Source organism: Cyanistes caeruleus, chromosome 34 (genome assembly GCF_971803275.1).
Source record: "Cyanistes caeruleus chromosome 34, bCyaCae1.hap1.1, whole genome shotgun sequence".
Classification (NCBI taxonomy): Eukaryota; Metazoa; Chordata; class Aves; order Passeriformes; family Paridae; genus Cyanistes; species Cyanistes caeruleus.
The window spans coordinates 1,554,705-1,568,049 of NC_141735.1; the positions used below are offsets into that span (position 1 = coordinate 1,554,705).

The 13,345-nt window shown below is 64.5% G+C and overlaps 2 protein-coding genes across 7 annotated transcripts; one reads left to right on the forward strand and one right to left on the reverse strand.

Annotated features, from left to right (window-relative positions):
- Positions 1-82: 82 nt before the first annotated feature.
- ZFTA (zinc finger translocation associated) lies at positions 83-3,562 on the forward strand. Its single transcript, XM_086870934.1, has 4 exons — positions 83-425; positions 1,232-1,609; positions 2,255-2,533; positions 3,155-3,562. The coding sequence occupies exons 1-4, from the start codon at positions 368-370 to the stop codon at positions 3,244-3,246; spliced, it is 807 nt and encodes a 268-aa protein (XP_086727060.1). The 5' UTR covers positions 83-367; the 3' UTR covers positions 3,247-3,562.
- Positions 3,563-3,990: 428 nt separating this feature from the next.
- On the reverse strand, positions 3,991-13,163 carry RTN3 (reticulon 3). 6 transcript variants are annotated; one of them, XM_086870936.1, is made up of 9 exons: positions 12,328-12,530; positions 11,111-11,182; positions 7,644-9,272; positions 6,181-6,391; positions 5,369-5,507; positions 5,191-5,260; positions 5,014-5,060; positions 4,835-4,893; positions 3,991-4,477 (listed from the first exon to the last, which is right to left on the reverse strand). In XM_086870936.1, exons 1-9 carry the CDS (start codon positions 12,458-12,460, stop codon positions 4,432-4,434), a joined length of 2,406 nt encoding a protein of 801 aa, XP_086727062.1. In that variant the 5' UTR covers positions 12,461-12,530; the 3' UTR covers positions 3,991-4,431. The 6 variants fall into 6 exon arrangements, with proteins under 6 accessions (XP_086727062.1, XP_086727061.1, XP_086727063.1 ...); XM_086870935.1 differs by having other exon boundaries at positions 6,181-6,388; positions 7,644-9,275; XM_086870937.1 differs by having other exon boundaries at positions 7,644-9,275; positions 12,328-12,529.
- Between the last annotated feature and the right edge of the window lie 182 nt (positions 13,164-13,345).

Consider the following 13,345-nt stretch of genomic DNA (forward strand, 5'->3'; position numbering starts at 1 on the left):
GTGCCCCCATCGCTCCGGGCACCCCCGCGCCATGCTGCGGGGTGGGGGCGGGGATGGAGGGGGGTGCATGGGGGAGGGGAGCATCCAGGGGCTCCTCCTTCCCGCCCTCCTGGGGGGATCCCCTTTTAAAACCATCGCTATGGCTCTTCTGGGGATGGGGGTGGGCTGAGACCGGCCGGCAATTCATCGCCCCCCCCCCGTAGCCTTCACTTGCGGGGAGGGGCGGGCTCTGGGGGGCGATGGGAAAGGCGTGCGGCCCCTTTAAATTTACCCAGGAGCCCTTAAAGGAGCCCCAGGGGCCCCACGGCAGCGTCCCCACCCCGGTCGGCCCCCGCCCGCCGCCACCGCCGCCGCCCTGGGCCCCGCCATGGAGCCCCCGGCCCCCCAGCCCGGCCCCGGCCCGCTCCCGACCCCGGCCGGCCCAGGTGAGCACCGAGACGGCGGGGGAGGAACGGGGGGTGCGGTGGGACCCCCCCCCTACCTTGGCGCACAATGGGAGCAGCGCTGGCCCTTTAAGAAGCCCCCCGAGCCCCGGGGGTCCCCAGCCCTTCGCCATCCTCCTGTCATCGGCTGGGATGGCCCTGCCTCTTTAACGGGTTGCTGTCCCTTTAAGATGCACTGATAGAAATTCGGGTGCCCCTGTCCCTTTAAGATGCCTCCACCCCTTTAAATGTTCCCTTTCCAACGTCCCCGGGAATTTCGGATGTCCCTGGTCCTTTCACACGCCCCCATCCGATTCCGAACGTCCCTGCCCCTCTGGGGCATCCCTACCCCTCCAAAGGAGCCCTGTCCCTTTAAGATGCCCACAGGAATTTAGGGTGGCCCTGTCCCTTTAAGATGCCCACAGGAATTTAGGGTGGCCCTGTCCCTTTAAGATGCCCACAGGAATTTAGGGTGGCACTGTCCCTTTAAGATGCCCACAGGAATTTAGGGTGGCCCTGTCCCTTTAGGATGCCCACAGGAATTTAGGGTGGCCCTGTCCCTTCCCGATGTCCCCGACCCTTTAAGATGTCGCTGTCCCCTGCGGATCAGCCCCTCCCTTCCCACCCCCCTCATTTAAGGACCCTGCCCCTTTAAGAACCCCCCGTCTCTCTTAAGCTGCCCTGTGCCCCCCCCATTTCCCTGTCCCTTCAAGACCCCCCCAGCCTTGCCCCACCTCTTCCCCCTAACCCTGGATGTGTCCCCTCCACCCCTGAAATCCCCCCCAAACCCCTTCACCTCCCCCCCGCAGCCCCTTCCCCGCGCCAGAAACCCCCGAAACCCCACAAGCGGCCCCGGGAGAAAGCCGAGGAGCAGCCCCGGGACTCGCGGGCGTCGCGGCCGGGCCGGAGCCGGGTACCGGGCCGGGACCACCGCCGCTATTACCACGAGCGCTGGCGCTCCGAGTACCTGATGGAGTTCAACGCGGCGCGGCACGGCATGCGCTGCCTGGTGTGCGGCAGCGCCCTGGCCACGCTCAAGCTCAGCACCATCAAGCGCCACATCCGCCAGAAACATCCCTACTCCGGAGCCTGGGGACCCCGCGAGAAGCAGCTGGTGCTGCGCTCCTGGGACGCCCACCTGGGACACCCCCCCCGCCCCGAGGGACCCCCCGGCGGCCGCGGGACAGGTACGGGCTGGGGAGGTGGGGAAAATGGGGTGCGGCTCCTTTAAGAGGGGTGGGGGTCACTTTAAATGTGGCCACGCCCCTTTAGGAGCAGCACTCTTTAAATGTGGCCACGCCCCTTTAGGAGCAGCACTCTTTAAATGTGGCCACGCCCCTTTAGGAGCAGCGCTGTCTCTTTAAATGTGGCCACGCCCCTTTAGGAGCAGTGCTGTCACTTTAAATGTGGCCACGCCCCTTTAGGAGCAGTGCTGTCACTTTAAATGTGGCCACGCCCCTTTCATTGAGTCACACCCGTTTAACTTCAGGCCACGCCCTCATTCGGTGCAGCACTACATTGGCCACGCCCACTTCGGCTCTAGCCCCCCTTCCATCAAAGCCACGCCCCTTTAAGCTGTTGGCACCTCCCCTTAAAGTGCCACGCCTTTGCTCCCTGCCACGCCCCCACTAAGCCCCGCCCCTCCAAAGGGACACGGTCCCTTTAAGACCGGCCCCACCCAGACCACACCCAGCCCCTCAGCCCCGCCCCTCCCCGTGGCTCCTCCCACGACCGCAGTGTCAGCCCCAGGTCCCCAAATTGTCTCCAAATTGTCCCCAAGGGGTCCTCACCCCTCTGTCCCCCTCACTGACCGCGCTCTTCCCTTCCCGCAGGGCCCCGTCCCCCGTCCCCGAGGGCCACCAAGGTGTCACCGGGGGCCACCAAGGTGTCACCGGGGGCCACCAAGGCCTGGCCGGTGGCCGGGGACTCGCTGCGGGGGTGGCTGCGGGCGGAGCTGCTGCTGGACCTGGAGGCCGGGGGCCACCGCCTGCGCTGCCTCCTGTGCTCCTGTCCCCTGCCCTCGCTGCACCTCGGTGACATCCGGCGGCACGCGCTGGCCGCGCACCCCGACACCCTGCGGGGACAGCGGGGACACGGCGGGGACACCCCCGGTGAGCGGGGACGGGGGGGACAGGGGGACATCTGCAGGGACACCCCTGGTGAGCGGGGATGGGGGGGGACAGAGGGGACACTGGGGACACAGTGACACCTGCAGGGACACCCCCGGTGAGCGGGGACAGGGGGACAGAGGGGACACAGGGGACAGAGTGTCACCTGCAGGGACATCCCTGGTGACGAGTGACATGGAGGGTGTGGAGATGCTGGGGACATGGGGACACTTGGGGGGTGTGGGGGGGACATGGGGACACTGGGGGGGTGTGGGGGGGGACATGGGGACACTTGGGGGGTGTGATGGGGACATGGGGACACTGGGGGTGTGATGGGGACACTGTGGGGATGTGATGGGGACATGGGGACACTGGGGGTGTGATGGGGACATGGGGACACTGGGGGGGTGTGGGGGGGTGTGATGGGGACACTGGAGGGTGTGATGGGGACACTGGGGGGGTGTGATGGGGACATGGGGACACTGGAGGGTGTGATGGGGACACTGTCGGGTGGCACCTGGGGACACTGAGACCCTGGGGGCTGCTGGAGGCTTTGGGGACACTGGGAGGGGACCGGTGACAGGGCAGGGTGGTGACAGGAGGTGACAGCGCTGTCCCCCCCAGCCCTGCCAGCCCCCGCTCCCGCCGAGGAGGAGGAGGAGGAGGAGGAAGAGGCCGCAGTGGGGGTGGGGGGCACAGGACCCCCCCCCGCCTGAGCCCCCCGGGGTGGGGACACTGGGGGGAGGGACAGGGGACACCCCACAGGGGCAGTGGGGACACCAGCAACCCCCCCCCCCCGGTGTCCCCAGGTCCCGGTGTCCCCAGCCACACCCGGGTGTCACCGTCACCCCCTTGGTGTCACCATCACCCCCCCCCGGTGTCACCGTCACCCCCTCGGTGTCACCGTCACCCCCCCTCGGTGTCCCCTTATTTATGTGTGTGTGTCCCCCCCCTACCTTGTACGCGACCCCCCCAATAAACCCCCCCAGAGACCCCCGGGGACATTCGGGGGACCTTTGAGAGGAACACGGGGACATTTGGGGGGTCCCGGGGACATTCTGGGGGGTCCCAGGAGCATTTTGGGGGGGGGTCCCAGGTACATTTTGGGGGGTCCCAGGGGCATTTTGGGGGGGGGTCCCAGGAGCATTTTGGGGGGGGGTCCCAGGTACATTTTGGGGGGTCCCAGGGGCACTTTGGGGGGGGTCCCAGGTACATTCTGGGGGGGTCCCAGGGGCACTTTGGGGGGTCCCAAGGACATTCTGGGGGGGTCCAGGGACATTATGGGGGGTCCCAAGGACATTTTGGGGGGTCCCAGGGACATTCTGGGGGGTCCCAAGGACATTTTGGGGGGTCCCAGGGGCACTTTGGGGGGTCCCAGGGACATTCTGGGGGGTCCCAGGGGCACTTTGGGGGGTCCCAGGGGCATTCTGGGGGTGTCACCAGCACCAGGGGACCCAGCGTTGTCGCGGTGTTTTATTGTTGCCGCAGCCCCGCGGGTGGGTTTTTGGAGGGGGGGGGGATCCCCCATTACCCACCCCCCCCCCCCCAGGAGCGAGGGGGGGGCTCGGGGGGTGCAGTTTGGGGGGGCCATGGGAAGGGCTGAGCCCCCCCTCCCCAATTTACAGCAGTTACAGACATTTCACCTCAATTAACGTTAAAAAAATAAAAGGGGGGGGGGGGAACGAGCTGGGGGGGCCCCCCCGGGGGGGGGGAGAAATTCTGGGGGTTCAGCCCCCCCTATTTCAGCTGGGGGGGGGGCACAGACAAACGTCACCGTGAGACTGGGGAAAAGGGACGAGTTTTGGGGGGGCGGGTGGAGTTTGGGGGGGACGAGAAGACAAGCTCGGAGTGGGGGGGGGAGGGGCTGGGTACCCCCAAATTCCCCCCCCCAACCTTGGGGTTTATTCCGGCTTCTTCTTGGCCAGACCCGGGAGCTTCGCCTGGATCCTACAGAGAGAGGGGGGGAGACAAGATTTGGGGGGGTCACAGGATTTTTTGGGGGTCCCCAGGATTTTTTGGGGGTCCCCAGGATTTTTTGGGAGGTCCTCAGGATTCTTTGGCGATCCCCAGGATTTGGGGGGGGGATCCCCAGGATTTTGGGGGTCCCCAGGATTTTTTGGGAGGGTCCCAGGATTTTTTGGTGGTCCCCAGGATTTTTTGGGGATCCCCAGGATTTTTTGGGAGGGTCCCAGGATATTTTTGGGAGGGTCCCAGGATTTTTTGGGGTTCCCAGGATTTTTTTGGAGGGTCCCAGGATTTTTTAGGGGGGTCCCCAGGATTTTGGGGGGTCCCATGAGCACCTACTTGGCCATGAGGTCCTTGGTCTGGTGGCGGACGAGGCCCATGTAGTGACTGATCTGCACCTGGAGCGGGGGGAGAGAAATGGGGGTTTCAGGGGTGCCCCTTCATTCCTGGGGGGGTTCCCCTTGATTTTGGAGGGTTCCCCTTGATTTTGGGGGGGTTCTCTTCAGTTTGGGGCTCACCTCGTACTTCTCATACAGGGGCGGGACGCTGAAGGCCAAGATGTCGGCTGGGGAAAAACGGGGGAGGGGTGGAGGTTATTTGGGGGGAACCCCCCCCCACCCTCAGTGCTAATTTTGGGGGGAGGGGAGGGGTCACCATCCCCCAAATTCCAACTTTTGGGGGGGGGGGTCTCTCACCGAGGATGAGGAGGGTGATGCCGTTGAAAACGGCTCCCACGTAGGTCATCAACCACATGGCCACGGCGAGCTGGGGAGCACAGGAGAGGATTTTGGGGGGGTGCTGGGGGGGATTTTGGGGGGGTCCCAGGGGTGGAGGAGGAGGAGGAGGAGGAGGAGGGGGAGGAAGGCTCCGAACCTCCAGGGAATCCACCAGATCCTCCACCAGGAAGAGGCGGATGAGCAGCTGCAGGCCGCGGTTCAGGTGCTGGGCCACCACGGCCGCGTGCGCCTGGAAGGTCTCGGGGGACAGCGTCACGTCCAGGTCCAGGTAAGCTCTGGGGAGGGGGGCACAGCTCAGGGGGGAACCCCAAAATCCCCTCCCTGAACCCCCTCCCCAAATCTGAATCTACAGCCTAAAATTCCTGTCTGAATTACAACAGCCATCTCGACCCCCGGGAGGTCTCGGGGGACGGGCCCAGGGGAGCTCTGAGGGGGGGGGGGACAGGTGAGGGGGGACCCCACTGAACCCCAAAATCCCTCTCTGAATCCCAAAATCTGCACCTACACCCCAAAACTTGTGTCTGAACCCCAAAATTCCCCCCTCAGCCCAAGCCCTGCAAGGTCTTGGGGGACAGGATCAGGTCCAGATCAGAGACTGGGGTGGGGACACCCCAAAATCCTCCTTTACCCCCCCTTTGGACCCCAAAATCCCCAACTACACCCCAAAATCTCCATCAACACCCCAAAATCCCCATCAACACCCCAAAGTCCCCATCAACACCCCAAAATCCTCCTTCAACCCCCCTTTGGACCCCAAAATCCCCACCCACACCCCAAAATCCCCACCCACACCCCAAAATCCCCCCTGTAACCCGAGCCCTTCCCCCGCCCAGAGCAGACCAGCAGCCGGGTGTCCCCAAATCGGGTGTCCCCAAGCCCCCAAATCGGGTGTCCCCAAGCCCCCAAACCCCCCAAAAGCGGGGGGGACACCCCAAAACCCGCACTCACTTGAAGGGGTGCCCCTCCTCGGATTTCTGCAGCGCCTGCACCACGGCCTTGTAGACGCGGAGGCTGATGGTGACCGAGAGCAGGGCCAGCGCCACGTGGGCCACCACGGTGACAGCGCTGAGCGTGGCCAGCGACAGCAGCAGCACCACGCTGGCACCGAAGGCCACCGCGCTCTTCCTCACGTCCCGCCAGAACAGCAGATCCCACACTGCTGGGACACACGGGGGACACGGCCACGTCACGCGGGGGGACAGCGGGGGGACACGGCCACGTCACACGGGGGGACAGCGGGGGGACAAGGGGGACACGGCCACGTCACGTGGGGGGACAGCGGGGGACATGGGGGGACAGAGAGGGGACACGGCCACGTCACACGGGGGGACAGCGAGGGGACACACAGGGGGTGACAGTGAGGGGACAAGGGGGACACGGCCACATCACACGGGGGGACAGCAGGGGACAAGGGGGGACAGGGAGGGGACAAGGAGGGACAGCAGGAGGGACACAGGGTCACACAGGGGGTGACAGGAAGGGGACACGGGCGGACAGTGGGGTCATATAGGGGGTGACAGGAAGGGGACACGGGGGGACAGCGGGGTCATATAGGGGGTGACAGGAAGGGGACACGGGGGGACAGCGGGGTCATATAGGGGGTGACAGGAAAGGGACACGGGGGGACAGTGGGGTCACACGGGGACAGGAAGGGGACATGGGGGTTGACAAAGAGGGGACACAGGGTGACAAGAAGGGGACGGACAGGAGAAAGAGGAGGGGACATAGGGAGGACACAGGGTGACAAAGAAAGGACAGCGTAGCAAGGAGGGGACATGGGGTGACAGGGAGGACACAGGGTGACACAGAGGGGACATGGAGGGTGACAGGGAGGGGACACAGGGTGACACAGAGGGGACATGGAGGGTGACAGGGAGGGGACACAGGGAGGACACGGTTGGTGACAGGGAGGATATGGGTGACACAGGGGGTGACACAGGGGGTGACACAGGGAGGACAAGGAAGGGACACAGCGGGTGACAAGGACAGGTCACAGGAGGACAAGGAGGGGACACAGGGGGTGACAAGAAGGGTCCCTGTGTCACTCCCCACCCAGCACAGGGACAAAATTCACCACAATTCAGCCCAAACTGAGCCCAGCTTCCCGCTAATGACCCTCCCTCGTTAAAGGAGCCCCTTCGTTACACACAGGCCTTAATTACACCCCCCCATTAAAACCAGGCGTTAATTAACCCCTCCCAAGCGTGCCGGCGGGTTTGGCCCCAAATCCCTGGATTTTACCCCAAAACAAAGCGCACAGGAACCTCCCCTCCCAGCAGCATTTTGGGCTGGGGTCTCCCCCTTCCTCCTCCTCCTCTGCCCCATTTTTGGGGCCTTTCGCAGCCGCCCCCCCTCCCCCCGCTGCCGTCGGCGCCGTTTTGGGGTACAAAAGTCCATTTTTGGGGCTTTACCTGCCAGGTGGGGCAGGGGCCCGGCCGGGGGGGGCCGGGGGGGCTCCCCCAGCTCCTGCAGCGCCTGCAGGGTCTGGCGCTCCTGCTCCCAGTCCCGGGAGGCGGCGGCGGGGACGGGGACAGCACTGGGGACATCCCTGGGGACATCCCTGGGGACAGCACGGGGGGGCTGGCCCGGAGCCTCCTCGATGACGGTGTCGTCGGAGTCACCGGAGCTGTCGGCGTCCGTGGGGACAGCGCTGGGGACAGCGGTGGGGACGCCTCCGGTGACGCCGCTCCCTACGCCGGGGACACCTCTGGGGACATTCCCGGTGCCACCGAGGCCATTCCCACTGACGGTGACGTTGCTCTCCAGGCTGGTGACAGCAGTGACAGCGCTCCCAATGCCAGGGACACCGCTCCCGAAACTGGTGACGCCGTTCCCAATGGCGGTGACACCAGTGACACCACTCCCAGTGCTGGTGACACCAGTGACACCATTCCCGATGGCAGTGACACCGTTCCCAATGCCAGTGAGACCAGTGACACCAGTGACACCATTCCCAGTGCTGGTGATACCAGTGACACCATTGCCAATGCCAGTGAGACCAGTGAGACCAGTGAGACCAGTGACACCACTCCCAGTGCTGGTGACACCAGTGACACCATTCCCAATGCCGGTGACACCATTCCCAATGGCGGTGACACCGGTGACACCAGTGACACCCTTCCCGAGGCTGCTGTCGCCAATCCCAGCACTGGCCACGCCGTTCCCAGCACTGGCCACGCTGTTCCCAGCACCGGCCACGCCGTTCCCAGCACTGGCCACGCCATTCCCAGTGCTGGCCACGCCATTCCCGGCACCGGCCACGCCGTTCCCAGCACTGGCCACGCCATTCCCGGCACTGGCCACGCCGTTCCCAGCACTGGCCACGCCATTCCCAGCACTGGCCAAGCCATTCCCAGCACTGGCCACGCCATTCCCGGTGCTGGCCACGCCATTCCCGGCACTGGCCACGCCATTCCCGGCACTGGCCACGCCATTCCCGGCACTGGCCATGCCATTCCCAGCGCTGGCCAAGCCATTCCCAGCACTGGCCACGCCATTCCTGGCACTGGCCACGCCATTCCCGGCACTGGCCACGCCATTCCCAGCGCTGGTCAAGCCGTTCCCATCACTGGCCACGCCGTTCCCATCACTGGCCACGCCGTTCCCATCACTGGCCACGCCGTTCCCATCACTGGCCACGCCGTTATCGTCGCCGTGGCCGCCGTTGCGCTCCACCAGGTCCCAGGAGAGCAGCTCGCTGGTGAAGCTGTGCATCTCCCGCACGCAGCGCGACACCTCCTCCAGCGCCGCCGCCGAGCCGGGGGGCGGCCGGGCCGGACCCCTGCCCGCGCCGGTCACCCCTGCTGCGGTCACTCCTGCGGTCACTCCTGCGGTCACTCCCGCCGTCGCTCCGGCCACGCCGCGGGGTTTGGGCGGGAAGTGGCACACGCGGCCCTCGGGGATCTGGCCGAGCGCGGGGCCGAACTCGCGGTCGAAGGCGGCTCTGTCCGGCACCACCTCGAACGGCGACTCCGGCGACTCCGGGGGGCTCTGGGGGCCCCCCCCCGGGGACGCCCCCCGCTCGCGCCCGCCCGGGGACGCTGCTGGGGGACGGGGACGGCGTCAGGCGGGGCTGGGGTCCCCCTGTCCCCTCCTCTGTCTGTGTGTCCCCCACTCTGTCCCACCCGTTTGGTGACCTCGTGCACCCCCGCGGGGCTTTTGGGGTCCCCTCCCATCCCAGCCATGGCGGGGGGCGGTTTTGGGGTCCCCACACAGAATTATGGGGTCCCCACACAGAATTTTGGGGTCTGGTTTTGGGAACCCCACACAGAATTTTGGGGTCCCCACACAGAATTTTGGGGTCTGGTTCTGGGAACCCCACACAGAATTTTGGGAACCCCACACAGAATTTTGGGGTCCCCACACAGAATTTTGGGGTCCTCATGCAGAATCTTGGGGTCTCCCCCATCCCAGCCATGTTGAGGGCAGTCTTGGGGTCCCCACACAGAATTCTGGGGTCTGGTTTTGGGGTCCCCACACAGAATTTTGGGGTCCTCACGCAGAATTTTGGGGTCCCCACACAGAATTTTGGGGTCTCCCCCATCCCAACCATGTCAGGGGATGGTTTTGGGGTCCCCACACAGAATTTTGGGGTCCCCACACAGAATTTTGGGGTTCCCCTCCCTCCACTCCAGCCCCCACGTGGCATTTTGGGGGTCTCCTGTGTGTCCCCTCCCCCACAGCATAACCCACACGGAATTTTGGGGTCCCCCCCCCCATTTCAGCCATGCCGGGGGTGGGGGCAGTTCTGGAGTCCCCACATGAAATTTTGGGGTCCCCTCCCCATTCCAGCCATGCTGGGGAACCCCCTCCCCAAAATTCAGGGGTTCCCCCCATCCCAACCATGCGTGGGGACGGTTTTGGGGTCCCCCCACTGAATTTCGGGGGTCCCCCCAGCCCGGCCATGCAGGTGGGGGTCAAGCGGCGGCACAGAGGCTCCCCCCACCCCCCAAACACACCCCCAAATCCGGGGGGGAGAGACCCCAGTTTGGGACTAAAAACGCCTATTTTGGGGCCAAACCCAAATTCCATTTTGGGGCTAAAACCCCTCGGTTTGGGTTCAGCATGATGTGGGGGGAGCAGGACACCCCAAAACCCGCAGGTGTGGGAGGCAAAAATTGAGGGTGACCCCACTGAGAGCCTCAATTTGGGGCTAAACCCTCTCATTTTGGGGTTAAATCCCCCAGTTTTGGGTCTGGAGCGAGGCTGGCGGTGCCATTCAGCCCCCTCCTCGTTTTAGGGGGGGGATTTTGGGGTCTCTCCCCCTCAATTTCAGCTCGGGGGGGTCACACGAAGCCCCCGACGGCGGCGGGTGGGACACGGCGCAGGCGGGTCGGGGGTCGGGGGTGGGGGGGCAGGAATTTTTGAGGCCAAACCACAAAAAACGACGATTTTCACCTTCAGCAGCAGCGGGGGGAGGGGCCGTGCAAAGCTGGGGGTGGGGAGCAGCAGCCTTGGGGTGCAGGAGGGGGGTGGGGGGCAAAAGCTCGGGGGGCGGGGGGGTCACCCCGAAAAAGAGAGAAGAAACCATTTCAAAGAGCAGGAAAAGACAGAAAAAGAAAAATGTCTATTTTTGGAAAGTTTAACCCTTTGTTGGCATTTCTGGGGGGGGCTCAGCAGCATTTGCCCCCCTCAACACCCAAAACAGGTGAAAACCCCAAAATCCAGGGGTTATTTTGGGGTGAAACTCCCCCTTGATGTAACATCAGACCCCAAATCCGACCTTGGGGAACCCCAAAACAGCTCTGGGTGTCCCCAAAGTGGCTCTGGGGACCCCCCCAAAATCCAGGGGGCTTTTTTAGGGTGGGGGTCTCCCCCCCCAAGACATTTTTCTTCCTGGGAGCGCAGGAGAAAGGAAAGGAGAGAGGGGCAGACTTGCCTGGTGAAGCCGCAAAGAGAGAAACGGGCTGGGAGGAGGAAGAGGAGGAGAAGGAGGAAGAATTGGAGGGATCTGCAAGAGAACACAGAGGGTGAGAGCTCAGCACCCCCCAAAACCCCCCCAAAAACCCCCCCCGAAAGGCGGGGCCGGCGCGCTGCGGACTCGTCCCGGCGAATTTTTTAGGGTGACGCAAAAACCACGAGGAAAATTCCAGTCTGGACCGAATTTTTGGGGTGGTTTAACCCCGTTTTCCCAGCTTTTAGTGCGGGGAGCGGCGCAGGGATGTCACCCCGAAATTCCCACCCGCCCTTCTCGGCGCTGGACACCCCCCCCAAGGGTGAGATTTGGGGTGAAACCGCCGAGTTTTGGGGCTTTGTGGTGTCCAGGTGTGAAAGCTGAGATGAAATCCTGGGAATTGCCAAGTCAGGATGGCCGGGAATGACCGCGGGAAGGGGGGGGAATGCCCGGGGGAGGGGGAAATGCCCCCTCCCCAAAATCCCAGGGGAAGACGGACGGAGCAGCTGGTCCCCAACGACCCCCCCCCCGACCCCAAAAAACATCAATGCTCCCTTTCCTGCGGAATTTTCCACGTTTTTCTGAGGGATGTGGGGGTGGAGGTGTCACTGCCCATCAAAACTGGCCTCTAAAAAGCTTCTTCACCACCCAAATTTCCACATCAAAATTTGTTTATTCTCTAAAATGCCTCTAAACACCTCTTTCCTCCCTAAAACCCCCCTAAAAGCATCTTTCACCCCAGCTGTGCTCCCCCAAAGCCTCTTCTCCTTCATTTCACCCCGAAACTTCTTCAACCACCCCATTTTTGCCCCCCAAGCCTTTTAACCTCTCACCCACCCCCAAAATGCCTCATCACCCTCAAATCCCCCCACAAGTCTCTGCTCCCCAAAATCTGCTCCTCCAAGGCCTTTTCTCGCTCAGTTTCCCCCTCAGGTTCTTCCCCCCGCCATTTCCAGCCCGCTCTAAAAGACTTTTTACCTCACACCGAGCCCCCAAACGCTGCTTCCCCCCATATCTGCCCCCCCCAAAGGCCTCCTGCCCCAAATAACCGCTCCCTTAAGGTCTTTCCTTCCCTATTTCTGCCCCTCCCACCCGCTTTTTACCTCACACCCAACGCCCAAAGGCTTCTTCGCCTCACGCCCCCGCCGAGGCCTCACCCCTCTCACCCCCCTCAGGCCCCGCAGGCCCCGCCCGGCCCTTACCGGCGCTAGACATGGAATTGCCGCCCGTGCAGCCGCCGAGCGGGGCCCGCGCGGAGGAGGCGGAGGAGGAGTTCACGGAGCTGGACGAGGAGGTGGAGGAGACGAGCGAGAACTGCGCGGCGGAATCGGCCATGGCGGCAGCGGAGCGCGGTGCGAGCCCGTCCGTGCGGGGCGGCGGCCGCGCCCCGACTGCGGGGGGGGCGGTGCCGGGATGGGCGTGGCCTGCGCGAGACAACCAATCAGCGCCTCGCACCTGCTGCAGGTGGGCGGGGACGATGCGTCTAGACCAATCAGCGCCTCGAAATGGTCGCGCGCCGCCCTCCCGCCGCAGCTCGGCGCTGGTGCGCATGCGCAGAACGATGGGGCCCACGCAGTTGCCATGGCAGCAGAGGGAGAAGGAGAAGCTGCGCCTGCGCGCGGCTGGGGGAGCGCAGTGCACGACGGGAGTTGTAGTCCCACGATCGCTCCGCACAAGGGGTCCCGGGGAGGTTCTCGTGAGGGAGGAGCGTTTTGGGGGGGGGTTGCACCCCCGCACTCCAGTCATAGGGTCTCCTGTAGGGTGGAACGCCCCTTGGGGTACCCACCTAAAGGCGGAGAGGGGCTGTAGGAGAGGCCTGCACTCTCCTAAAGGGCGGGGAAGCGCCAATCCCTTCCCCTGCGGGGACGGGAGCGCAGAACCGCTGCCTGAGGAGGGCAGAAGCGGCCGCAGAGGCGGGAAAGGGGCTGAGGGGACCCCCGGGGGCGGGGCGGGGGCCTACAGAGAGCTCCCTGCGGCCCGGAGAGCGCCGGCACGGCCTCACAAAGCGCGCCCCCTGCTGGCCGGGATGACCGCTCCCCGGACACCCGGGAAAGGGCGGGGCCTGCGATAATCACGTGAAATCACCCGACCCCGCCCCCTCGTTTGGCTCCGCCCCCGCCTCGTCAGCGCCCGCGGTGTCGCCAATGGCAGCGGGAGGCTCGCCTGTTACGTCATGAAGACACGCCCCTCGCGCGAGGCGGGAAGGGGCGGGGCCTCGGC

Coding starts and splice junctions, on each gene's coding strand:
- ZFTA (XM_086870934.1), top strand. CDS start 368: ATGGAGCCCCCGGCCCCCCAGCCCGGCCCCGGCCCGCTCCCGACCCCG. Junction 426..1,231: donor CCCGACCCCGGCCGGCCCAG/GTGAGCACCGAG, acceptor TCCCCCCCGCAG/CCCCTTCCCCGCGCCAGAAA. Junction 1,610..2,254: donor CCCCGGCGGCCGCGGGACAG/GTACGGGCTGGG, acceptor CCCTTCCCGCAG/GGCCCCGTCCCCCGTCCCCG.
- RTN3 (XM_086870937.1), bottom strand. CDS start 12,460: ATGGCCGATTCCGCCGCGCAGTTCTCGCTCGTCTCCTCCACCTCCTCG. Junction 11,183..12,327: donor CAATTCCATGTCTAGCGCCG/GTAAGGGCCGGG, acceptor GTTCTCTTGCAG/ATCCCTCCAATTCTTCCTCC. Junction 4,894..5,013: donor CCCTGTATGAGAAGTACGAG/GTGAGCCCCAAA, acceptor CCCCCGCTCCAG/GTGCAGATCAGTCACTACAT.